We start from the raw sequence: 26,036 nt of genomic DNA, 5'->3' as shown, positions 1-26,036 counted from the left end.
TCCCGCCCACACTCAGAGTGCTCTGGGAAGCCAATGAATAGCAGCCTTGTTGTGTGGTGTGGGAGAAGTGGAAGGACATCAGCATAGAGCAGTGTTGGCCCTACTGTTCTTGGCTGCGTGTACAGACTAATGAGAATGTGGCTGTAAGCAGTAAGTGCTACACTCTTAGAAACAAAGGGTTCTAAAAGGGTTCTTTGGCTGTCCCCATAGGAGAACCCTTTTTGGTTCCATGTAGAGCCCTCTGTGGAAGGGGAACCAAAAAGGGTTCTTACCTGGAACCAAAAATGGTTCCTTAAAGGGTTCTCCTATGGGGACAGCCAGATAACCATTTTACTGTAGGGACTAGATTAGAGTGTATTGTCTTGTCCTTAATAAGGTGACCAAAGATACTGCATTAAAAATTATTACCACACTTGTATTACAATAACGTAGTTTTGGTGCAACTAAGATGCAAGTCTTTGTAATCATTATGATCAATTTCCACACTGTCAATGGAAAATGTATTAGATACTGAATCAAGGTCAATGCCTATGCAAGTATCTTTCTCTGCTGGACGGAGCACACCATGTTAACTTGATTTACATGATTCATCCCATCTCCCTGATTAGTATTTTCAGCCTGTATCCTACCAAATATAACATGCATTGTCATATAATGAATGTATTTTTCATTCTCTCTGTCTCTCTCTGTCTCTCTCTGCCTCTCTGTGTTGTTGTTGTGCAGGTATGAATGCTGCTGTACGGGCTGTGGTCCGCATGGGTATTTATGTGGGAGCTAAAGTCTACTTCGTCCATGAGGTGAGATCATGACAGACACTCCCGCAGGCTTGTACTGTTCTACCACTGACACTGAGACAAATCAACACCGACAAGCTCTGTGCTCAAAGCTTTTTCTTTGAGCAGTAGTGGTTTGGATAAACAAAATGTTACAAAATGAAATAGAACACTACATTAAATTGGTGATTAACAGGATCTCTATGCAAAATGTATTATGTTTAAATAAAACAGAGGAGGAGCGATTCTTCGGTATAAATGTTCAACGAGATGACTTATTTCATTTAAGGGTCATGGAAATGAGAAGTAGAGTATTTGAATTGGAAACTTGTGAAGTCATGGTGTTGGTAGCGGGAGCAGTTTCCCATACTTAAGCAGCGAATTAATATGCTGAGGAAATCATACTTCTGACTCTGGAGGTTATCTAAGAATGTCCCTGTCCACTGGGGTCAAATCAAATCTAATTGTATTTGTCACATGCTTCGTAAACAGGTGTAGACTAGAGTGAAATGCTTGCTTACAGGCCCTTCCAACAATGGGGTCAAATAAAATAATTCCAGGGCTTAAGAATTAAATTAGGTGTGATTCTGTCTCAACAGTTTTCACTTAATGATGACGTAACACCTGGTCATAAGAGGTCATGATGGAATACTGTATGAGAATATCAAATCAAATTGTATTTGTTACATGCTTTGTAAACAGGTGTGGACTAACAGTGAAATGCTTACTTACGGGTCCTTCCCAACAATGCAGATAAATAATAGAAAAATAACAACACAAGGAATAAATACACAATGAGTAATGATAACTTGGCTGCTGTATATACACGGGGTACCAGTACCGAGTTGATGTGCAGGGGTATGAGGTAATTGAGGTAGATATATACATATAGGTAGGGATAAAGTGACTAGGCAACAGGATAGATAATGAACAGTAACAGCAGCGTGTGTGATGAGACAAAATAGTTAATGCAAAAAGGGTCAATGCAGGTAGCTAATTAGTTAACTATTTTAACTATTTATTTATCAGTCTTATGGCTTGGGGGTCGAAGCTGTTCAGGGTCCTGTTGGTTCCATACTTGCATTGGTACCGCTTGCTGTGTGCTAGTAGAGACCCTATGACTTGTGTGGCTGGAGTCTTTGCTTAAGTGTCGTCTATTGTTAGAGACTCCAGTGTTGGATTACTGATGAAAGGTATTCCGTTGAGCAGGCTCACAGCACACTCACTGTCTGTGTCTCCAATGGCACACTAGTCCCTATATAGTGCACAGCTATTTACCAGAGCCCTATGCACACCAAAAGTAGTGCACTATATGGGGTATGGGCGCTGGTCAAAAGTAGTGCACTATACGGAATAGGTTGGAATTTGGGACATACGCTCTGCAAGAGGCTAACTGTAACATGTTGTCATCTACTCTGTCTGACTCAATGGAGGCGGGAGGATATGAGCTCTGGTGTCAATGTCTAAATAATTGGATTACAGGAAGCTTCAGACGTCCCTGTAGTGCCATCACCATGAGTCTTGAATAAACAACAGTATGCTGTGAGATATATCATTGTACCTTTAATAAGTGGACATCATTTGTGCTAGTGTTAAAGGGATGGTTCATCTAATTTTCATGTTTGGGCCAAATTGATCTTACCTCGAGTTGTCTATGTATGCCAGCAGAGACAGCATCCATGATAATATGTTGTTTACTTTTGCTACAGGTAGCAGTTAGCATGATTTAGCATTGTCCTCTCAAAATGATTGTAAGTCAATATCCCTGATGTTATCAAAGATGCATTGCAGAGTCAACGACTGTTACTATGTAACAACATTGTAATTCATGAATATGTTCATGTTAATACTAGGAAATATAGGCCTATGCTGTGAGATAATGTTAATATTTATTTTCTCCATGCAGGGTTACCAGGGTATGGTAGATGGTGGGGATAACATTGAAGAGGCATCATGGGAAAGTGTCTCAAGCATGCTGCAAGTGGTAAGTAGTGCAATTAATGCCTTTAGGCAAAATACTATGGATTTGTTTAACATCATCACAGTCACAGGCTATATATATAGTATACGTAGTGGTTAATGAATATTTTGGCCAGAGGCTGCAGTATATTATACAGTATATGATGGTTAATGGTTTGAATATATTTGTGGTCCCAGAATTTACAAATTGCATGTGACAGTTGAGCGCAGCTGCATTTCTGGCCGATGCTTAACAGAGTGGAAGGTGCCCTGTCATTATGGATTCTGCATGAACCTGATAGTTAATGACAACAAAACACACCACACAACACCAAAAAAATCTGTGAGATGTTGAATCTATGACACCTGTCAATGCAGCAGTGCTCAATTGTGTCAGATAATGTCATCCATTGGTTTGGTCTAGAGCTGTTTTGTTCCATTTATCCTACCTTCATCCATCCATCCATCCATCCACATTTATCCATCTATCCTTCCAACATTAATTAATTCAATCATCCATCTTCATTCATCTATCCACCAACCTCCACTTATCCATCCAGCAATTCAGTTGTCATCCATCCATCAATTCAGTTGTCATCCATCCATTAATTCAGTTGTCATCCATCCATCAATCCATCTTTCCAACTGTCATTCACCCATTCATCTGAATTCTTAGCTGTTGTGTTTTCCTGTCAGGGTGGCACAGTCATTGGCAGTGCCCGCTGCAAGGAGTTCCGCAGCCACGAGGGGCGTCTGAAGGCTGCCCACCACCTGGTGCAGCGTGACATCACCAACCTGTGTGTGATCGGAGGGGACGGCAGCCTCACTGGGGCCAACCTCTTCAGAGAGGAGTGGAGCGGACTGCTGGAGGAACTGGTCCAGCAGGGTATCTCAATGTTGTAGTCAATGGAGTGGACCTAATGTTCACAGTAATCTACTCCATCACTAATTTCTTACGCAAAAAATGTATTTATACGCCTGACATGTTGTAGTAAAACATGTATTACTATGAATTACTAAAGCCTGTATACAGCCATTCCATCTATGAGTGTACATTACTCAGTAGTGAAGCCAGTGGCTTCATATTGCGTTGCATTGTGTATAAAGGTCTGATTGATGAGCAGGCTGCCCAGAACAACTCAGAGCTGCACATCGTGGGAATGGTGGGCTCCATCGACAACGACTTCTGTGGCACTGACATGACCATCGGGACAGACTCTGCCCTGCACAGAATCATAGAGGTGGTGGACGCAATCATGACCACAGCCCAGAGGTACTGACATAGATGATTGTTGTTGAATGGTACATTTCTTAACTTTTAGATGAGCCAACATTTAGATGAGCCAACAGGTGCTGACAGATACAGTGGCATATTTAGCTCAGTGGTGTTGTTTGTACACAATCAACATTTACACAGACTTCTCTCCTTTCTCTCAGCCACCAGAGGACGTTTGTGCTGGAGGTCATGGGAAGACATTGTGGGTATGGAATGGCATTTCATTTCCTGCTTTATTCTTGTACTTGCTACAATTTAGCAATGGACTCTCAGCAGTCCTGCTTTGAAAATGTTTGTACATAATACATACAAATGGGTTTGTATTGCATGTATTTATATTTTATATTTTATTGTATACTAAATGTACAGTGTGTGTGTGTGTGTGTGCGTGCGTGCATGCGTGTGTGTGCGTGCGTGCGTGTGTGCGTGTGTGTGTGTGTGTGTGTGTAGGTACCTGGCCCTAGTTAGTGCTCTGGCCTGTGGGGCTGACTGGGTGCTGATCCCTGAGATGCCCCCTGAGGACGGGTGGGAGGAACAGATGTGTCAGAAACTGTCTGAGGTAACAACACAGACACACACACACACACACGCACGCACGCACGCACGCACACACACACACACACACTCACACACACACACACACACACACACACACACACACACACACACACACACACACACACACACAAAGGTAACAGCCGACATCTGCAGATCTAACAAATACATTTCAATCTATACCTCACATTGAATAGGATTTACTGCTTAGTGATAACACATTGTGGTGTATTGTATTTCCTCCAACCATAGCAAAAGCAGCAGTGTTCATTGTGTTTCTTAATGCCCAGAGCCGATCCAGGGGTTCAAGGCTGAATATAATCATTGTTGCTGAAGGAGCCATTGACAGACAAGGAAAGGCTATTACTGTTAATAATGTCAAGGATGTGAGTACCTGAATATGCAACGAAGGGGGAACCAAAAGCAGGTCCTACAGATGTGTGAATAGCTCCATGCTTTACAGATGAAAGGACTCTGTTAAGTGAGAGATGGACAGAGGTACTAGGCAGATCTGTTCTTTCTCTCTCTCTGGTAGGCATGCAGCTGTCTCAGCATAAACCGGGTCCAGCTTTTGAAAAGCCAAATGCAAAAATGTTCTGTCATGTACTGTATATCTGTGCTTTGTTTGTATTCTTATAGAACCGTGCAGATAAGAAACGGCTCAATATCATTATTGTAGCTGAGGGGGCGATAGATTCTCACAACAAGCCTATCACTACAGACCATATTAAGGAAGTAAGTACTCAGCTGTCCTGTGCTGGTGGTGTACTCCTCTGCAGACCTGGGTTCAAATCCTATTTGAAATCTTTTTGCGACTTTTCTATTGGTTCAATTATGCCAGACAAGCTCAATCAAGCCCACCTGAAGTATTTGAAATGATTTCATATTGTATTTGAACCCAGGTCTGGTACAGTACTTCTGTGTGCCGTGGTTACTTCTGGCTGCACATCATCATCTCTCCATCTCTCTGTCCCATTAACAACATGCTGTCCATGTTTTAACTCTTCATCTAAGTATTTTATTGGATCTTTCTTAGTGATGTGAACTTCTGTGAATTATACTTCTTCCTGTTTGTGCCTTGCAACCTTGTTCTTCATCAGCATACCTAACCTGGTAAGCATATAAATACATATAGAACTTATAGGATCTCTGTTCTGGTAAGAGTCTTATACAGTAGTTTACCTGGCAGAACAAAAGAACAAGGGCTGAGTCCAAAATGCACCCTATTCTCTATAATATACTGTACTAGTTTTGACCAGCTCTGGTTAAAAGTAGTGCACTATATAGGGAATAGGGTGCCATTTGGAACACACAGGTGTAAGTGTTGGAGACTCACTTACTGTACATGACAGGAACTGTTTTGCATGGGTGTACAGTGCTTGTGCTTTCCCCTTCTGTCTTTCTTCCTAAGAAATAGCATGCCATTGTCATTCTCTTTCTACCATACAATACAAATAAACAATTGTTGCATTCCAAATGGCACCCTATTCTCTATGTCCGGGTCCTGGGGACCCAAAAGGGTGCACATTTTGGTTTTTGCCTTAGCACTACACAGCTGATTCAGCTCTTCATCAAATCTTTGATTAGTGGAATCAGATCTGCACTCCTTTGGGTCCCCAGGACAGGATTAAGAAACACTGATCTATATAATGCATTACTTTTATAGTAGTGCACTATATACGGAATAGGGTGCCATTTGGGACGTAAGTGTTATTTAATTACTCTGCTAATTTGAGGAAACGTACATTGCTCAATACCTGGCCTTCCTCTCCTGCTATAGCTGGTTGTTAGCTGTCTGGGCTTTGACACCCGAGTCACCATCCTGGGTCACGTCCAGAGAGGAGGAACCCCCTCTGCCTTCGACCGGATCCTGGTGAGTGTTACCCACATACTCACATACAATGAAAAGGCACTTATAGACTGGGTAGCTTCCTAAATGGCACCCTATTCCCTATATAGTGCACTACTTTTCAGTTAGAGTCACAGCCATTTGTGCTGCCGTCTGTCTAATAGCTGAATAATATCCCTGGTTTGTTTGTTTTGGTTAGTAACCATGAGGCAGTTTCAGAATGGTCAGCATCATTTAAAGAGCATGTCATTTCATACTGTTATGCAATTTCTAACTTGAACTTTAAGTTATTTTCCCAGTGTCCCAAATCACCATTAATTCTAAGTTGACCCCAGTATGAATATTATTTGACCTTAGCCCTCCACCCTGTCTGTCCAGGCCAGTCGTATGGGAGTGGAGGCGGTCCTGGCCCTGTTGGAGGCGTCAGCCAGCACCCCGGCCTGCGTCGTGTCTCTGTGTGGGAACCAGGCTGTCCGTCTGCCCCTTATGGAGTGTGTTCAGATGGTACACTTACACTGTGTGTTCACATGCTACACGGGCCCTGCTGGGACCCTGGATTAGTATTCTGTACAGTGTACAGATGGTGATGGCCGCCAGCCAAGATAGTGTGTGTGAGACTGCTTTACTCAACAGTAATGAAGTGATAGCCTACCCCTTTGTGATGTTTTCAGGTTCTACACCATTTACAGGATGCATCAAGTACTTCTACCTACTGTATACATTATAGATCTATTATGAATAAAGACAATTGATAGGCTGTTGATTCCAGACACATTAACCACTCATATTTATTTTCTCAATAGACACAAGACGTCCAGAAAGCCATGGACGAGAAGAATTTTGAGGAAGCTGTGAGACTGCGTGGCAGGTATATTATCTGACTCTTGTACCAATTCTACATTCTTTGATAAATAAAGTGATATCTCTGTATTTCTAAGATACATATCTTTATTTGGCCAGCAGTCTAGTCTAGCAGGACCATTACAGCTTTACAGGATTCAGATTCATTTTCCTCTTGCCTTTAAAAGTTTATGCAACTTAGTAATGGAGGTTTCTGGACAAAAGGTAGATGGATGAATAACAGTATGTTTCATTAACATTTTGCAGGAGTTTCGAAAACAACCTGAACACCTACAAACTCTTGTCTTACCGGAAAGCAGACTCTGAACTCCCAAATGTAAGTATCCTCAGATAACCCAAGGCAAACATTTATATTGTACATTGACAAAGTTACTGTGACATTCACATGTGTTTTCCCTAACGTTTGTGTCTTTCCAGCGTTTCTCAGATTTGTGCGTTAGGATCAGGTACTTCCTGTTGAGGTGCATTGTGGCTCATACTGAGGTCTTTTTGTGACACTAACAGAGTGTGTTTGTTAAATTGTTTTCTGTCTTGAGGGGATAGGAAGAGGATGAGCTCCCATATAATGTACGTACTATACTGTAACCTACTATAATATACCAGCTCTGGATCAGTGCTAAGTTCTCCTATATGTATACCATTTGTGCTATCATGCCAACTCTTCGTGTTCGGCTTGACAACGACAGAAATGGAGTTGGCAAGAGCACAAACAGATCTGGGACCAGGCTTCGTTTGAAATACTAATTTGCTGCATCAATGGCCCTGTAGAATAGAACAACAAGTAGCTTTTAGGTAAAAAAAATGTCTAACAACATATTTATTTGAATAGAATAATACCTCCATAGGGCCATAATTGAACTAGACAGCTTCTGACACAGTACATGTAGGATTAGACCATTCTGAATGTAAATAGTGCCACAAAATGACAGATGTCTGTTGCTGTAGCCTCATTGCTTATTTCTTCATGGCTCTGCTTAGTAGAAGCACAGTAGGTCTGTGTTCTAAGAAGTGCCCTGTTCCTGCACTTTCAGTATGCTTGCTGTTGCCATAGTAGCCTACTAACTAGTTCTTCTGCAGAGAAGTATCAATCAGACACATGCTTGTGATCTGCTCAAAGTAAGAGATTACTTTGAGATTACCACGCCTATGAGGGCACTCATGTACGTGGGGTCTATCTGTCCATGAGCACGCTGTGATCATGTGATTGAGCTCAGAGCCAGTGGTCTATGTCAAGTACAACAACAGCCTATACAGATGCAGCATCTTGGAGCCGTAGCATGAGGCCTTGCTAGAGATTGTCTCTGCATGCTGCTCCATTCTTCACGGAGACAACAGCTTTGCCAGTCTTGTAGAGCATCTCTACCCAGTATCAACCACTATGAGCAGGTGTATGTACAGTGAGGGAAAAAAGTATTTGATGCCCTGCTGATTTTGTACGTTTGCCCACTGACAAAGAAATGATCAGTCTATAATTTTAATGGTAGGTTTATTTGAACAGTGAGAGACAGAATAACAACAACAAAATCAGGAAAAACGCATATCAAAAATGTTCTAAATTGATTTGCATTTTAATGAGGGAAATAAGTATTTGACCCCTCTGCAAAACATGACTTAGTACTTGGTGGCAAAACCCTTGTTGGCAATCACAGAGGTCAGACGTTTCTTGTAGTTGGCCACCAGGTTTGCACACATCTCAGGAGGGATTTTGTCCCACTCCTCTTTGCAGATCTTCTCCAAGTCATTAAGGTTTTGAGGCTGACGTTTGGCAACTCGAACCTTCAGCTCCCTCCACAGATTTTCTATGGGATTAAGGTCTGGAGACTGGCTAGGCCACTCCAGGACCTTAATGTGCTTCTTCTTGAGCCACTCCTTTGTTGTCTTGGCCGTGTGTTTTGGGTCATTGTCATGCTGGAATACCCATCCACGACCCATTTTCAATGCCCTGGCTGAGGGAAGGAGGTTCTCACCCAAGATTTGACGGTACATGGCCCCGTCCATCGTCCCTTTGATGCGGTGAAGTTGTCCTGTCCCCTTAGCAGAAAAACACCCCCAAAGCATAATGTATCCACCTCCATGTTTGACGGTGGGGATGGTGTTCTTGGGGTCATAGGCAGCATTCCTCCTCCTCCAAACACGGCGAGTTGAGTTGATGCCAAAGATCTCCATTTTGGTCTCATCTGACCACAACACTTTCACCCAGTTGTCCTCTGAATCATTCAGATGTTCATTGACAAACTTCAGACGGGCATGTATATGTGCTTTCTTGAGCAGGGGGACCTTGCGGGCGCTGCAGGATTTCAGTCCTTCACGGCGTAGTGTGTTACCAATTGTTTTCTTGGTGACTATGGTCCCAGCTGCCTTGAGATCATTGACAAGATCCTCCCGTGTAGTTCTGGGCTGATTCCTCACCATTCTCATGATCATTGCAACTCCACGAGGTGAGATCTTGCATGGAGCCCCAGGCCGAGGGAGATTGACAGTTCTTTTGTGTTTCTTCCATTTGCGAATAATCGCACCAACTGTTGTCACCTTCTCACCAAGCTGCTTGGCGATGGTCTTGTAGCCCATTCCAGCCTTGTGTAGGTCTACAATCTTGTCCCTGACATCCTCGGAGAGCTCTTTGGTCTTGGCCATGGTGGAGAGTTTGGAATCTGATTGATTGATTGCTTCTGTGGACAGGTGTCTTTTATACAGGTAACAAGCTGAGATTAGGAGCACTCCCTTTAAGAGTGTGCTCCTAATCTCAGCTCGTTACCTGTATAAAAGACACCTGGGAGCCAGAAATCTTTCTGATTGAGAGGGGGTCAAATACTTATTTCCCTCATTAAAATGCAAATCAATTTATAACATTTTTGACATGCGTTTTTCTGGATTTTTTTGTTGTTATTCTGTCTCTCACTGTTCAAATAAACCTACCATTAAATATATAGACTGATCATTTCTTTGTCAGTGGGCAAACATACAAAATCAGCAGGGGATCAAATACTTTTTTCCCTCACTGTATACAGAGGGGTTTGGTGATATGGGTATCAATGTGCATTTTGAATTTACTGAATAGAAATTGAATTGACCCCAACTCTGCTAGTTTAAAATGTGTATGTATTTTGTGTGTGTTTTTGTGTGTGTGTGTATTTCTAAATGTGTGTGTGTGACGGCTGTGCTGTTGATCCTCAGAGCTCCTTCAACGTGGCGGTGCTGAACGTGGGTGCCCCTGCTGCGGGCATGAACGCAGCTGTCCGCTCGGCCGTCAGGGTGGGCATCACCGAGGGGCACAAGATGTTCGCCGTTAACGACGGCTTCGAGGGATTCTACAAGGGACAGGTGCTGGGGTTAAGACACATGATTATAGTCATTTCATTCTTTCCCAGTGAGAATGATGGTCTCACTGCCACATGATCAACAGGTTGTTTGCTCACTGTTCAACACATTTGATCATATTTGTCCCCTAGTATTGTTTACACCATTGACCTTGAAATGCAGTATACACCATATTTTGAAAGCCATTAGAATAACCAGAGCGCATATTTAAAATGATTAATATAAACATGACAGTGAAGCCAGATAAGCTAAAGGTTATAGTGACCTTGTTGACTGGCTTTGCAGAGTAGAAAAGTAGCTGCCTACTGTAAGTCACCTTTACTCTTGTGTCCGCTGCCACTGACACTGATGGTGTTTTTCAGATAGACTTGTGTGGGGAGATAAACATGAGTGCTTACAGTGCTTACAATTGTATTGTCAATTTTGTTTTGTATTTAAACACCACTTTAAACGTGTACATGACACTGCAACAAAATTTCCCCATGGGGACAATAAAGTCAGTAAGTAAGTAAGTAAGTAAGTAAGTAAGTAAGTAAGTAAGTAAGTAAGTAAGTAAGTAAGTAAGTAAGTAAACCAATTACTCTCACCTCCACTCTCCTTTATCCAGGCCAGGCCTTTCACTCACCCTCTCTCCTTTATGCAGGCCTCTCACTGACCCCCTGTCCTTTATGCAGGCCTCTCACTGACCCCCTGTCCTTTATGCAGGCCTCTCACTGACCCCCTCTCCTTTATCCAGGCCAGGCCTCTCACTCACCCTCTCTCCTTTATGCAGTCCTCTCACTGACCCCCTGTCCTTTATGCAGGCCTCTCACTCACCCCCTGTCCTTTATGCAGGCCTCACACTCACCCCTCTCCTTTATGCAGGCCTCACACTCACCCCTCTCCTTTATGCAGGCCTCTCACTCACCCCCTGTCCTTTATGCAGGCCTCTCACTCACCCCCTCTCCTTTATGCAGGCCTCACACTCACCCCTCTCCTTTATGCAGGCCTCTCACTCACCCCCTGTCCTTTTTGCAGGCCTCTCACTCACCCCCTGTCCTTTATGCAGGCCTCTCACTCACCCCCTCTCCTTTATGCTGGCCAGGCCTCTCACTCACCCTCTCTCCTTTATGCAGGCCTCTCACTCACCCCCTGTCCTTTATCCAGGCCAGGCCTCTCACTCACCCCCTCTCCTTTATCCAGGCCAGGCCTCTCACTCATCCCCTGTCCTTTATGCAGGCCTCTCACTCACCCCCTGTCCTTTATCCAGGCCAGGCCTCTCACTCACCCCCTCTCCTTTATGCAGGCCAGGCCTCTCACTCACCCCTTCTCCTTTATGCAGTCCTCTCACTCACCCCCTGTCCTGTATGCAGGCCTCTCACTCACCCCCTGTCCTTTATCCAGGCCAGGCCTCTCACTCACCCCCTCTCCTTTATCCAGGCCAGTCCTCTCACTCACCCCCAGTCCTTTATTCAGGCCTCTCACTCACCCCCTGTCCTTTATCCAGGCCAGGCCTCTCACTCACCCCCTCTCCTTTATCCAGGCCAGTCCTCTCACTCACCCCCTGTCCTTTATCCAGGCCAGTCCTCTCACTCACCCCCTCTCCTTTATCCAGGCCTCTCACTCACCCCCTGTCCTTTATCCAGGCCAGGCCTCTCACTCACCCCCTCTCCTTTATCCAGGCCAGTCCTCTCACTCACCCCCTGTCCTTTATCCAGGCCAGTCCTCTCACTCACCCCCTCTCCTTTATCCAGGCCTCTCACTCACCCCCTGTCCTTTATCCAGGCCTCTCACTCACCCCCTGTCCTTTATGCAGGCCTCTCACTCACCCCCTCTCCTTTATCCAGGCCAGTCCTCTCACTCACCCTCTCTCCTTTATGCAGGCCCCTCACTCACCCCCTGTCCTTTATGCAGGCCTCTCACTCATCCCCTGTCCTTTATGCAGGCCTCTCACTCATCTCTTGTCCTTTATGCAGGCCCCTCACTCACCCCCTGTCCTTTATGCAGGCCTCTCACTCACCACCTCTCCTTTATGCAGGCCTCTCTCACACCCCCACTCTCATCCCCTCTCCTTTATGCAGGCCTTTCTCTCACCTCCACTCTCATCCCCATTCCCTAGGCCTCTAACCCCTACTTTCTCACCCTCACACCCACTCCCTTTCTCTGTCACTCCCTCTTTCTGTCACTCCATCTCTGTCACCCACTCTCTGTCACCAGACCTCAAACAACACTGCCTGGGTCAGCCTTTGTTTCAAGCCCTGGGCACTCAGCTGGAGGAAAGCATGAAGGCAGGGATAAGTGATTGAAAATAATGGTGTGCTCCTTCGTCCATGGTCAAATGCTACTTTACCTTTCCCAACACTGAGGGATGAGTGAGACCTTGGTAGAGTACTGTTGGTAGATTAGAGCCTGTGTGCTTCAATGAGCGATAATACAGTACAATCAAGCTGTCATACAAAGCAGGATAGATGTTATATGTCTATATCATTGACTGCAAATCTGATGTGCGTGATTGTTTTTTAGAATGTCATTCATTCCTTTAGCATGTTTTGTGTCCCATTGAAATGAACGTAATGAATGAGGATGTTAGCAATTTGGAGAGCTTATAGAGACTACTCAGAACACATTTGAAACCTCAATCTCAAACGCAGTTTTGCTGTGTTTGTGTCCACACAGATAAAGGAGATTAAATGGGGAGATGTAGGTGGTTGGACTGGACAAGGGGGGTCCATACTGGGAACAAAGAGGTAGGCCAATGAACAGAGCCCATAGAGTGCCATTTGGGACACGCAAAGTGTTTCAAAACGTGCAGCATGGAAAGTCACCACTGACATATTGGGTACTGTAGATTATCACAGATTTTCATTTCTTATTTCAGAACCCTTCCAGCGAAGCATCTTGATAAGATAGCTGAACAAATCAGGATACATAACATTAATGCTTTGCTTGTTATCGGTGGATTTGAGGTATGTACAGCACATCACAGCATCAAATGCATTGGACATTGAAATAACAATTGAATATTATTACAGTATTATACCACTACTATGTATTACCAAATTGTATATTGTACTTTTTATAAATGTTAAATGTTTTTAGCATAGTCTACTCTAGTAATCCTCAAATACTTTAAGTACTTGATGGTTAAATGCATAGTCCGGCAAACTGAAAAGATCTTACATTAGAGTTCTATTTTTGGAGTAAAATTTGAATCTTAGTAATAGTAATACACTCAAATAGTAATACTAATAATAATCTTTGAGAAATACACTGGAATATACTCCTGTCTCATATCTTTTTCTACGTTTGTCACACTGTTGTATTCATTCATTTCACAATCTAAAGTGACAAAAATATTCTCCATTATTCCCTCCTATGATTATTAAGAACATATTTCTCCACAATTCCTAGCACCCTTCAGGCTCTCCTCCCTGTGTCTCCCATATCTGTGTCAGTTACACTGTGGGGTGCTTCCTATGTCACACTGTCCGTTTTGATAGGCCCGGCTCCCTCACACTGGCTCCGCCCACCTTGTCATGTCTTTACTCATGGCTGTGTCCTAAATGGCACCCTATACCCGATAGAGTGCACTACTTTTGACCAGCCCTGGTCAAAAGTAGTGTACTATATACTGGAATAGGGTGCCATTTTGGGATGCAACCCAATTAACTCTCCGCTCTAAAGCCCTGGCTCTGCCCTGTACTGTAGGCCTTCCTGGGAGTCATGGAACTGTCCGCTGCCCGGGAGAAATATAATGAGTTCTGTGTCCCCATGGTTATGGTCCCTGCCACGGTCTCCAACAATATACCGGGCTCTGACCTCAGCATTGGCGCAGACACAGCTTTGAATGCTATTACTGATGTAAGTCTGGCTGGGGGTCAGAGATCGCAAGTTTACGTGTTTTAAGAACACCCTCCAGCCAATCAGAATTGGGGGCTTCACTGATCGCAGCTCGGGCGTGGCATTTCCCAGCATCACAACTGGCTGAATGTAACTGAGCGTTACCTAAAGGCATCAAACTGATTTGTGTTGACTGAGGTATGCATGTGCTACTTTATCATCTGAAATGAAATAGTTAGAGTTTAAAAAGCCATAGAAGGGCATAGTAAACACTAAGTGAAAGAGTTAGACATAGAATGACAACTTATCCAATTTCAGAGACTGTAATTGTACAAACAGCAAGCGGTTAACAGTGATTTCATTAAAGCTCAACCCATGTAAAGAGGTACAGTAGTGTATGATTAGTAGTGGTAGGAGTAGGATTAGGAATATTAGGGGTAGGGGTGTAATTTGGGGTAGGTATATTAGGGGTAGGGGTAGTATTAGGAGTAGGTACAGTGCCTTCAGAAAGTATTCATACCTCTTGACTTAATCCACTTTTGTTGTGTTACAGCCTAAGTTCAAAATGGATTAAGTTGGGGGGGGGGGGGGTTCTCTCACCAATCTACACACAATACCCCATAATGGCAAAGTAAAAACCTGTTTTTAGAAACTTTTGCAGATTTATTGAAAATGAAATACAGAAATATCTAATTTACATAAGTATTCACACCCCTGAGTCAATACTTTGTAGAAGCATCTTTGGCAGCGATTACAGCTGTGAGTCTTTCTGGGTAAGTCTCTAAAAGCTTTCCACACCTGGATTTTGCAACATTTGCCTATTATTCTTTTCAAAATTCTTCAAGCTCTGTCAAATTGGTTGTAGATCATTGCTAGACAACCATTTTCACGTCTTTCCATAGATTTTCAAGTAGATTTAAGTCAAAACTAACTCAGCCACTCAGGAACATTCACTGTCTTCTTGGTAAGCAACTCCAATGTAGATTTGGCCTTGTGTTTTAGGTTATTGTCCCGCTGAAAGCTGAAACAATCTCCTGGTGTCTGGTGGAAAGCAGACAACAAGGTTTTTCTCTAGGATTTTGCCTGTACTTAGCTCCATTCCATGTAGTTTTTAATCCTGAAAAACTCCCCAGTCCTTAACGATTACAAGCATACCCATAACATAATGCAGCCACCACTATGCTTGAAAGTATTGAGAGTGGTACTCAGTAATGTGACATGGTAAGGTTGGACCCAGGTGCAGAGAAGGGACCAGACGTGGTTAAGGATAAACATAATACTACATTGAGAAACACGAAACACAAGTCTCAAAAACTCACTCAGGAAACGACCACACACAGTAAACAATTCAAGCTTCTGCAAAGGACCACAGAAAAAAAGAATAAGACATACCTGAGTCCAATAAAAGTCTCTCCAATAACACCCTCTGGTGTCAGGAGGAACCATGACAAGTAATGTGTTGTATTGATTTGCCCCAAACATAACACTTTGTATTCAGGACAAAAAGTGAATTGCTTTGCCAGGTTTTTTGCAGTATTTCTTTAGTGCCTTGTTGCAAATATGATGCATGTTTTGGAATAACTTTATTCTGTACAGGCTTCCTTTTATTACTGTGTCAATTAAGTTAGCATTGTGGAGTAACTACAAATGTTGTTAATCAATCCTCAGTTTTCTCTTATCACAACCATTAAACTATGTAACTGTGTTAGTCACCATTGGCCTCATAGTGAAATCCCTGAGCTGTTTCCTTCTTATCTGAATTAGGAAGGACGCCTGTATATTTGTAGTGACTGGGTGTATTGATACACCATCCAAAGTGTAATTAATAACGTTACCATGCTCAAAGGGATATTCAATGTCATATTTTTTTTTACCCATCTACCAATAGGTGCCCTTCTTTGCGAGGCATTGGAAAACCTTGCTGGTCTTTGTGGTCGAATCTGTTGAAAATCACTGCTTGACTTAGGGACCTTAGGTACAGAGACGAGGTAGTCATTCAAAAATCATGTTAAACACTATTATTGCACACGGAGTGAGACCATGCAACTTATTATGTGACTTGTTAAGCATTTTACTTATTTAGGCTTCCCATAACAAAGGGTTTGAATACTTATTGAAGCAAGACATTTCAGATTTTAATTTTTTATTAATTTGTAAACATTTCTAAAACATAATTCCATTTTGACATGATGGGGTATTGTGATGTCATGATGGGGTATTGTGATGTCATGATAGGGTATTGTGATGTCATGATTGTAACAAGGCCTCTCGATGGAGGGGGGTGTGTGGAATCAGGAGCAGGAGAGCAGAAGGGTTCAAGGAGAATCCACTGTTTATTTTGGTGGTTCCACAAGCACAGCGATACACACAGGGGAGAAACCTGAACTCCGCTAGCCACAAGCAAATATGTCCCCGGTAAACACATACCGTAAAATGAAACAAACAACGCCCGTGGTGCAGGCACGCACCCCTTACATGTTCCCTAAGGCAAACAATCCCGCACGCAGCCTAACCTGCAGCGGGGAAAATTATACCCACCTAAATCAGAGAAAACAAGACACAGGTGTGATAAACTTGACAGCACTAAATTAAAAGGAAAAGGGGATCTGTGGCAGCTAGTAGGCCGGCGACGACGACCGCCGAGCACCGCCCGAACAGGGAGAGGAGCCACCTTCGGTGGAAGTCGTGACAATGATGGGGTATTGTGATGTCATGATGGGGTATTGTGTGTAGATCAGTGACAAACACATCTACATTTAATCCATTTTAAATTCAGGCTGTAACAACAACAAAATGTGAATCGTTTCTAAAGGCACCGTATATTAGGGGTTGGAGTAGTATTCGGGGTAGGTAATTAAGGGTAGAGGTAGGATTCGTTTTAGGGGTAGGTAATTAAGGGTAGAGGTAGGATTAGTTTTAGGGGTAGGTAATTAAGGGTAGAGGTAGGATTAGTTTTAGGGGTAGGTAATTAAGGGTAGAGGTAGGATTAGTTTTAGGGGTAGGTAATTAAGGGTAGAGGTAGGATTAGTGTTAGGGGTAAGTAATTGGGGTAGGGGGAGGCTTAGTTTTAGGGGTAGGTATGTTAGGGGTTGGAGTAGTATTAGGGGGAGGTATATTAGAGGTAGAGGTAGTATTAGGGGGAGGTATATTAGGGGTAGGGGTAGTATTAGGGGGAGGTATATTAGGGGTATATATATTAGTGGTAGGGGTAGTATTAGGGGAGTAGTACTAAATTATGGGTAGGGATAGTATTAGGGGTAGGGGTAGTATTAGCGGTAGGTATATTAGGGGTAGGGGTAGTAATAGGGGTAGGGGTAGATATATTCGGGGTATGTATAGTATTAGGGGGAGGTGTATTAGGGGTAGCAGTAGTATTATGGGTAGGTATATTAGGGGTAGGGGTAGATATATTAGGGGTAGAGTAAGTATTAGGGGGAGGTATATTAGGGATAGGGGTAGAATTAGGGGTAGGTCATTTACGTGTTGGGGGAGTATTAGGGGAGGCATATTAGGTGGAGGTATATTAGGGGTAGGAGTAGTATTAGGGGTAGATGTAGTATTAGGGGTAGGTAATTTTGGGGTAGGGGTAGTATTAGGAGTAAGTGTAATATTAGAGGTAGGTAATTTAGGGGCAGGAATGTATTAGGGGTAGGGGGAGTATTAGGGGAGGTATATTAGGAGTAGTATTAGGGTTAGGTAATTAGGGGTAAGGGTAGATATATTAGGGGTAGGTGTATTATGGGTAGTATTAGGGGTAGGTATATTATGGGTTGGATTGGATTAGGTGTAGGTAAATTAGGGGTAGTATTAGCGGTAGGTATATTAGGGCTAGGATTGGATTAGGGCTAGGTTGGTAGGGGTAGTATTAGGGGTAGGGTTGGATTAGGGATAGGTATATTAGGGGTAGTAGTAGGGGTAAGGTTGGATTAGGGGTAGATATATTAGGGGTAGGTATATTAGGGGTAGTATTAAGGGTAGGTATATTAGGAGTAGTATTAGGGGTAGGTATATTAGGGGTAGGGGTAGTATTATGGGTAGGAATATTAGGGGTAGGTGCAGTGGCTTGCGTAAGTATTCACCCCCCTTGGCATTTTCCTATTTTGTTGCCTGGAATTAAAATAGATTTTTACCCCCCCCCAAAGTCAATACTTTGTAGAGCCACCTTTTGCAGCAATTACAGCTGCAAGTCTCTTGGGGTATGTCTCTATAAGCTTGGCACATCTAGCCACTGAGATTTTTGCCCATTCTTCAATGCAAAACTGCTCCAGATCCTTTAAGTTGGATGGGTTCCGCTGGTGTACAGCAATCTTTAACTCATACCACAGATTCTCAATTGGATTGAGGTCTGGGCTTTGACTAGGCTATTCCAAGACATTTAAATGTCTCCCACTCGAGTGTTGCTTTAGCAGTATGCATAGGGTCATTGTCCTGCTGGAAGGTGAACCTCCGTCCCAGTCTCAAATCTCTGGAAGACTGAAACAGGTTTCCCTCAAGAATATCCCTGTATTTAGCGACATCCATCATTCCTTCAATTCTGACCAATTTCCCAGTCCCAAATATCCCCACAGCATGATGCTGCCACCACCATGCTTCACTGTGGGAATGATGTTCCCACATAGTGTTTTCCTTGATGGCCAAAAAGCTCACTTTTAGTCTCATCTGACCAGAGTACCTTCTTCCATATGTTTTGGGAGTCTCCCACATGCCTTTTGGTGAACACCAAACGTGTTTGCTTATTTTTTCTTAAAGCAATGGCTTTTTTCTGGCCACTTCCATAAAACCCAGCTCTGTGGAGTGTACGGCTTAAAGTGGTCCTATGGATAGATACTCCAATCTCCGCTGTGGAGCTTTGTAGCTCCTTCAGGGTTATCTTTGGTCTCTTTGTTGCCTCTCTGATTAATGCCCTCCTTGCCTGGTCCGTGAGTTTTGGTGTGCGGCCCTCTCTTGGCAGGTTTGTTGTGGTGCCATATTCTTTCAATTTTTTAATAATGGATTTAATGGTGCCCCGTGGGATGTTCAAAGTTTCTGATGTTTTTTTATAACCCAACCCTGATCTGTACTTCACCACAACTTTGTCCCTGACCTGTTTGGAGAGCTCCTTGGTCTTCATGGAGCTGCTTGCTTGGTGGTGCCCCTTGCTTAGTGGTGCTGCAGACTCTGGGGCCTTTCAGAACAGGTGTATATTTACTGAGATCATGTGACAGATCATGTGACACTTAGATTACGCACAGGTAGACTTTATTTAACTATTTATGTGACTTCTGAAGGTAATTGGTTGCACCAGATCTTATTTAGGGGCTTCATAGCAAAGGGGTGAATACATATGCACACACCACTTTTCCGTTTTAATTTTTAGGAATTTTTTGAAACAAGTTATGTTTCTCATTTCACTTCACCAATTTGAACTATTTTGTGTATGTCCATTACATGAAATCCAAATAAAAATCAATTTAAATTACAGGTTGTAATGCAACAAAATAGGAAAAATGCCAAGGGGGTGAATACTTTTGCAAGGCTCTGTATATTAAGGGTAGGGTAGTATTAGGGGTAGGGGTAGTATTAGGAATGTAGTACTATATTAGGGCTAGTTCTTTCAGTCTGAGGCCTCTGGTGTCTGTTGTTTTTGCTGGTAAATGTCATAGTGGAGCTCTCAGTTAGGTCCCAGGTAAGTGATAGATAGGGGCATGCACTAGTGACGTGGCATGTTTTGGACCCTGCGACTTCCATTGTTCTCCCTGCACCTTGTTTACTAAACATGATGAGATGTCTGGTCCCTGGTCTGGTTTAACACAACCCTTAGCTCTACAACACTCCTATCCTGCTATCCAAATGGCTACAAGCCAGGTGGATGAGGTGGATGAGGTGGAGGTTTGGTAGAGAAGCGTATGAATGAAGTAGAAGTAGTAGTAGTACTAACATTTAGATGTTTTCTCTAACCAATCATTTTACTTTCACCCATCTAGTTGATTTTATTTCTATCATCAACCAAAACTAGATTCTCACTAAGCATCTGAAACGAATAGTCACTATACTCTATTGAAGAAAGAAACAAATATAGCATTTTAATTTGAGTTTACTGACAATCTGTTGCTGATATACAGAAAAAAAGGGAGATGAAATGATTCATAGAACAGTAATAGCCTATCTAATTGTTGTCTTCAACCAGGACAGACCACCATTTTGTTTTGAACACGATTGTCTGCATGGGTAGTGGACCTGACGGATAACAACCAGCATTTTGCCACTTGCGTACAAACGTTCCCTCACGTCGTAAGGTCAAGTGCAGTGTCGCCAGGCTGCATTGTGACTGACTGAGTCTACTGTTGTTTCCACGACAACACTTCTGTCTGTCTGCCAGCTAGGGTGACGAACCAACATCGCCCCTCTTCTGTCTCCTCTTTGCCAATGGGATGCCAAGCCAACCCCTCTCTTACACGGAAAGAGCCTTACACACACAGATACTACATGGTATAGGGTGTAGATCAGGCCTTAATAGGGTAACATATAGTATGAGTTGCCTCCCAAATGAGAGCCTATTCCCTTTATAGTGCACTACTTTTGACCAGAGCCCTATGGGCTGTATATTGCACTACAGTGGGAATAGGGTGCCATTTGGGACACAACCCATACTAGGGTAACGTGTAGTAGTGTCTCTCTGAGTATGAGATGCTTCACATAGTGGTGTAACGCGTTTGTGACGCACCACTTCACCAGGCGTTTGAGTGTTTGCTGCAGCTCTATGAGGCCCGGACCAGCCATGAGGACTTTTGCATCCCGATGTGTGTGCTTCCTGCCACCATTAGTAACAATGTGCCTGGTACTGATCTGAGTATCGGGGCAGACACTTCCCTCAATGCCATCGTGGAGGTAAGGTAGAACTCACATAGCCTGGTCCCAGATCTGTTTATGCTTTTGCCAACTCCATTGGTGTCATTGTCAAGCCAAGCACGACAAGGAGTGGCAATGAGTTGGCATGATAGCACAAACAGACCGGCACTCAGGCTAGAACACAGCTTTTAACAGGGGTGAAATGATACTGTACCATTTGAAGTTATCAGTGATCACTAGATTTGTATTATTATGTGGTCTGCTTTCCTAGACATCTACAAGTCATAATTATTAGCTCAAAAACTAGTTCACTTATTGGACAGATGTGCGACCCTAGTTGACATTGTGAAACTATTGTGGGAATATAGACTGACAACAGACAGATTTTTCCCATGATTTGTCTTCCACATTCAATCACACACAATGTAAACAGCCTCATTTGTGTACACTTAGAACATACATGCTTTACTAGTTAGAATTAGACTTCCTGTTCCTTTTCTAACTGGTTTCTGGTTTGATGTTATGGAAGAATTCTTTGAGACTAGATCTGCATCTTGGTAAATCTTGAAATGCTGTTTGTATTTTATTATCGTATTATATTGCGACATGAAGCATGTTTTGGGTAATTGTGTGAGCATGTTTGATACCAATACACAGCATTTTGTATGTACAGTAGCTACTACCTAACAAAACAACATTGTCTGCATGCTATTGATAATCGTAACATTGGTTTGTGTCACAAATGCCACCCTATTCCCTATACAACTTTTGACCAGAGCGTTATTGGTCCTGGTCAAAAGTAATGCACTAAAAAGGGAATAGGTTGCCATTATGGACACAACCTGTGTGTCTATTTGATCTGACTATGAGCATCTGTGTGTGTCAGACATGTGACCGCATCAAGCAGTCTGCCAGTGGGACCAAGCGGCGTGTGTTCATCATTGAGACCATGGGAGGGTACTGTGGGTACCTGGCCAGTGTCGGGGGGCTGGCTGCGGGGGCTGACGCTGTCTACATCTATGAGGAACCCTTCGACATCAGAGATCTCCAGGTGAGGGACATTGTTTTACATAAGGTAGAAAAATGTGAGTAACTTTCCTGAAATTCCCAGGTTTTACAGAAATCCTGGTTGGAAGATTTCCGGCATCAGGAGGGAATATGCAGGATAAGACTGCTAAATAGCTACCCGGACTACCTGCATTGACCCTTTTTGCATTAACTCTTTTGTCTCATCACATATGCTGCTGTTACTGTTAATTATCTATCCTGTAGCCTAGTGACTTTATCCCTACCTATATGTACATACAGTGGGGGAAAAAAGTATTTGATCCCCTGCTGATTTTGTACATTTGCCCACTTACAAATAAATGATCAGGCTATAATTTTAATAGTAGGTTTATTTGAACAGTGAGAGACAGAATAACAACAAAAAAATCCAGAAAAACACATGTCAAAAATGTTATAAAATGATTTGCATTTTAATGAGGGGCCTCTATTTTAGGAGCGCTCAAGTGACCCAGATTACAGTACATTACAGTACGTAGCTATGGTGGTTATTAATAGGTAGAACGCATCATCATTCCAGGAGTGTTAAGCTCTGATCAAGACAGATCTCATTGTTATGGTTTGAGGAGGCCTACTCAACAGCACTAGAGTGTTGCTGTCGTGCTAGTTGTTATTGTCTGAGAGACATTCTGCTGTTGTCAGGTACACAAATGTTGTAGAGCCATTCAGATCATGGATAAAATATGCAGTCTCCTAAGACCAGACCAATGACAGATGAAATCATTTGTATTATTTAATGCATTGAATGTTATATATATGCTACATTATTATTTAATGCAATGAATGTTATATATATGCTCCATTGTGGAACAAGGTGATGTCGATATTTACCCATGTGTTGCAAAGAGCACACACTCATTATAAACAGAAGATAATGTTGAGTGTAATTCAGTGGTCTAGCATATGTTCCATCGGCATGCTGTATACTGTAGCCTACTTTAATTGGAGTGAATGGTGACAACTCATCTAAGTCGGGGACAGAACAGCAGTAAGAAGTGTGCCACCTCCTGGTCACCAGAGCACTCTGCAGTACTCTGTCCCTGACACACAGCAGAGAAACGAGCTTCATTCTGCAGCTCGGAAAGCTCATGTAGGTTACAGATAGAGGTGGAATACTCTAGAATACTTCAGACTTATCACAGATAATGTGAGGCTTTTCTCTCTGCTTCAGTCCAACGTCGAGCATTTGACAGAGAAGATGAAGACGGGCATCCAGAGGGGCTTGGTGCTGAGGTAAGACGGGCATCTAGAGGGGCTTGGTGCTGAGGTAAGACGGGCATCCAGAGGGGCTTGGTGCTGAGGTAAGACGGGCATCCAGAGGGGCTTGGTGCTGAGGTAAGACGGGCATCCAGAGGGGCTTGGTGCTGAGGTAAGACGGGCATCCAGAGGGGCTTGGTGCTGAGGTAAGACGGGCATCCAGAGGGGCTTGGTGCTGAGGTAAGACGGGCATCCAGAGGGGCTTGGTGCTGAGGTAAGACGGGCATCCAGAGGGGCTTGGTGCTGAGGTAAGACGGGCATCCAGAGGGGCTTGGTGCTGAGGTAAGACGGGCATCCAGAGGGGCTTGGTGCTGAGGTAAGACGGGCATCCAGAGGGAGCTTGGTGCTGAGGTAAGACGGGCATCCAGAGGGGCTTGGTGCTGAGGTAAGACGGGCATCCAGAGGGGCTTGGTGCTGAGGTAAGACGGGCATCCAGAGGAGCTTGGTGCTGAGGTAAGACGGGCATCCAGAGGGGCTTGGTGCTGAGGTAAGACGGGCATCCAGAGGGGCTTGGTGCTGAGGTAAGGCAGAGCTCATGTCTAGCATGATAGCCTCTTTACAAATGTACAGTATGTTAACAATAATCTTTATGCCACACTGTGTAGGCTATTAATACAAATTGTTATTTGTATGTTAAAATACTCTACTTTTTGTGACGGTCTATCGAGGCTCTGTAGAGACCACTGAATATTTCTCAGTATTACTGAACACAGTAGGAAGAATCACCCTGTAACGCAGCAACAGGACAAATGGAACTTTGACATTGTATGTGTGTGACGTTTCAGGAATGAGAACTCCAATGAGAACTTCACCACAGATTTCATCTACCAGCTGTACTCTGAGGAGGGGAAAGGAGTGTTTGACTGCAGGAAGAATGTCCTTGGACATATGCAGCAGGTGTGGTTACAGACACACACACACACACTCGCACTCACTGTAGCCCGATTGCAACTGATACCACTCAGATGTGAATTGAATGACGGCATACTGTATATTGATCATGTTACTGTGTAATCCACATATTACCTTACAGTTTATTATGACATGAACCTGACCTGAGTTAAACAGATTATTTCTTTTATTTCCAAAGGGAGGTGCTCCTTCCCCATTCGACAGGAACTTTGGAACGAAGATTGCAGCCAAAGCGATTCAATGGATTTCAAGAAAGCTCAAGGAGTCATATAAAGAAGGTAGAGTACCTGTTCTGAATTTAATACTAAAAATACTAAGAAAATAATACTAAAAAGATGGGGCCTTTTTAGTTTGCATATTGGTTAATATACATCCTAAATGGCACCATATCAACTATATAGTGCACTACTTTTGACCATGGTCCATAGGGGGAATAGGCTGTAATAAGTGTGCCTGACTGTATTTGTTCTCCTTGTGCAGGGAAGGTGTTTGCTAACACAGAGGACACTGCCTGTTTGCTGGGGATGCGTCGCAGAGCCATGGTCTTCCAACCAGTGGTGCAGCTCAAAGACCAAACAGACTTCGTGTAAGACAACTTTTACATGTTGTGTAGACCATGGTAGCACAAGGTTAAAACATTCTTCCTTCAATTTAACTGACAATGTCCACCCGTATAAAACAAAGTGCCAAATTGAGTGCATTAACTAAAGCTTCAAACGGTTTATTTTATGTCATCATGGTCTCGTGTGTGTTTTGTCCTATTCTACCCTATCAGCCACAGGATCCCTAAGGAACAGTGGTGGTTGAAGCTCCGCCCCCTGATGAAGATCCTGGCTAAGTACAAGACCAGCTACGATGTGTCTGACTCTGGCCAGCTGGAGCATGTGACCCGGGTCAGGCCCAAGAAGGTGGACTGAACTGACCAGCACCTAGTCTGGGTAGGCTAGACCAGCACATAGTCTGGATAGGCTAGTCTTTAGATAGAGCTGGGCTGCTCTGAGCTGATCCATTCAGTGTAACTTAGCTCCAATCATGGTAAGTCTTACCAGCACTTTCACTCCGTCCCATACTCATGTCCCCTCAGAAGCTACATAGGGCTCAACTGTCCACCCTTCTTCCAAAGTATGCACTTGCATACTTTCTCATATGGATTTTACACTGGTAGAAACTGCTTCCAGCCAATGCTTACACCAATCCTATGCTTTTAAATTCATGATGGGGAGTGTGCAAGTGCACACTTTTGGAAAAGGGTGGAGAACTGGGATGTAACCCTAGTCTACTCCCATAGGTGCTTTTTCTTCCCTCTCTGTCTTCTCCTAAAGGGAGAGCTGTTTATCCCACCACCTACTGTAGGTCTACTCCAGTGTTGTTGTGCTGTCACTCCGTATCAAACCCGGGTTGGCATCTAAGAGTAGGTCATGTTAGTTCCGCCGCTGTATTTTGTGGCTTAGTTGAGGACGTGTTTGTGAAACCCATTATAAATGTTAACTCACTGTGTGATCCGAGTGTTTTCTCCATGTATTAAAGAATATTTATTGTGATGACAATTGTGAAAGCTCAATGT

The 26,036-nt window shown here is 43.4% G+C and overlaps 1 protein-coding gene across 5 annotated transcripts in view; it reads left to right on the top strand.

Annotated features, from left to right (window-relative positions):
• The window catches only part of k6pp (6-phosphofructokinase type C), a 38,235-nt gene extending 12,216 nt beyond the window's left edge, over positions 1–26,019 (top strand). The window contains exons 2-23 of one of the 5 annotated variants that reach the window (XM_082971394.1): positions 724–797; positions 2,680–2,757; positions 3,429–3,618; positions 3,840–4,005; positions 4,170–4,214; positions 4,459–4,567; positions 5,203–5,298; positions 6,344–6,436; positions 6,791–6,916; positions 7,216–7,280; positions 7,520–7,589; positions 10,448–10,594; positions 13,247–13,317; positions 13,449–13,536; positions 14,279–14,431; positions 21,125–21,277; positions 22,125–22,289; positions 23,475–23,536; positions 24,346–24,457; positions 24,651–24,750; positions 24,953–25,058; positions 25,248–26,019. In XM_082971394.1, the coding sequence (XP_082827520.1) occupies positions 724–797; positions 2,680–2,757; positions 3,429–3,618; positions 3,840–4,005; positions 4,170–4,214; positions 4,459–4,567; positions 5,203–5,298; positions 6,344–6,436; positions 6,791–6,916; positions 7,216–7,280; positions 7,520–7,589; positions 10,448–10,594; positions 13,247–13,317; positions 13,449–13,536; positions 14,279–14,431; positions 21,125–21,277; positions 22,125–22,289; positions 23,475–23,536; positions 24,346–24,457; positions 24,651–24,750; positions 24,953–25,058; positions 25,248–25,389 (2,411 nt within the window). In that variant the 3' untranslated portion in view covers positions 25,390–26,019. 5 annotated transcript variants of the gene reach the window in all.
• Positions 26,020–26,036: the final 17 nt, after the last annotated feature.

Source organism: Salmo salar, chromosome 03 (assembly GCF_965601325.2).
Source record: "Salmo salar chromosome 03, fSalSal1, whole genome shotgun sequence".
In the NCBI taxonomy this organism is placed as follows: Eukaryota; Metazoa; Chordata; class Actinopteri; order Salmoniformes; family Salmonidae; genus Salmo; species Salmo salar.
Note: the sequence above shows the minus strand (reverse complement) of the source record. Positions and strands in the feature narration are given on the sequence as shown.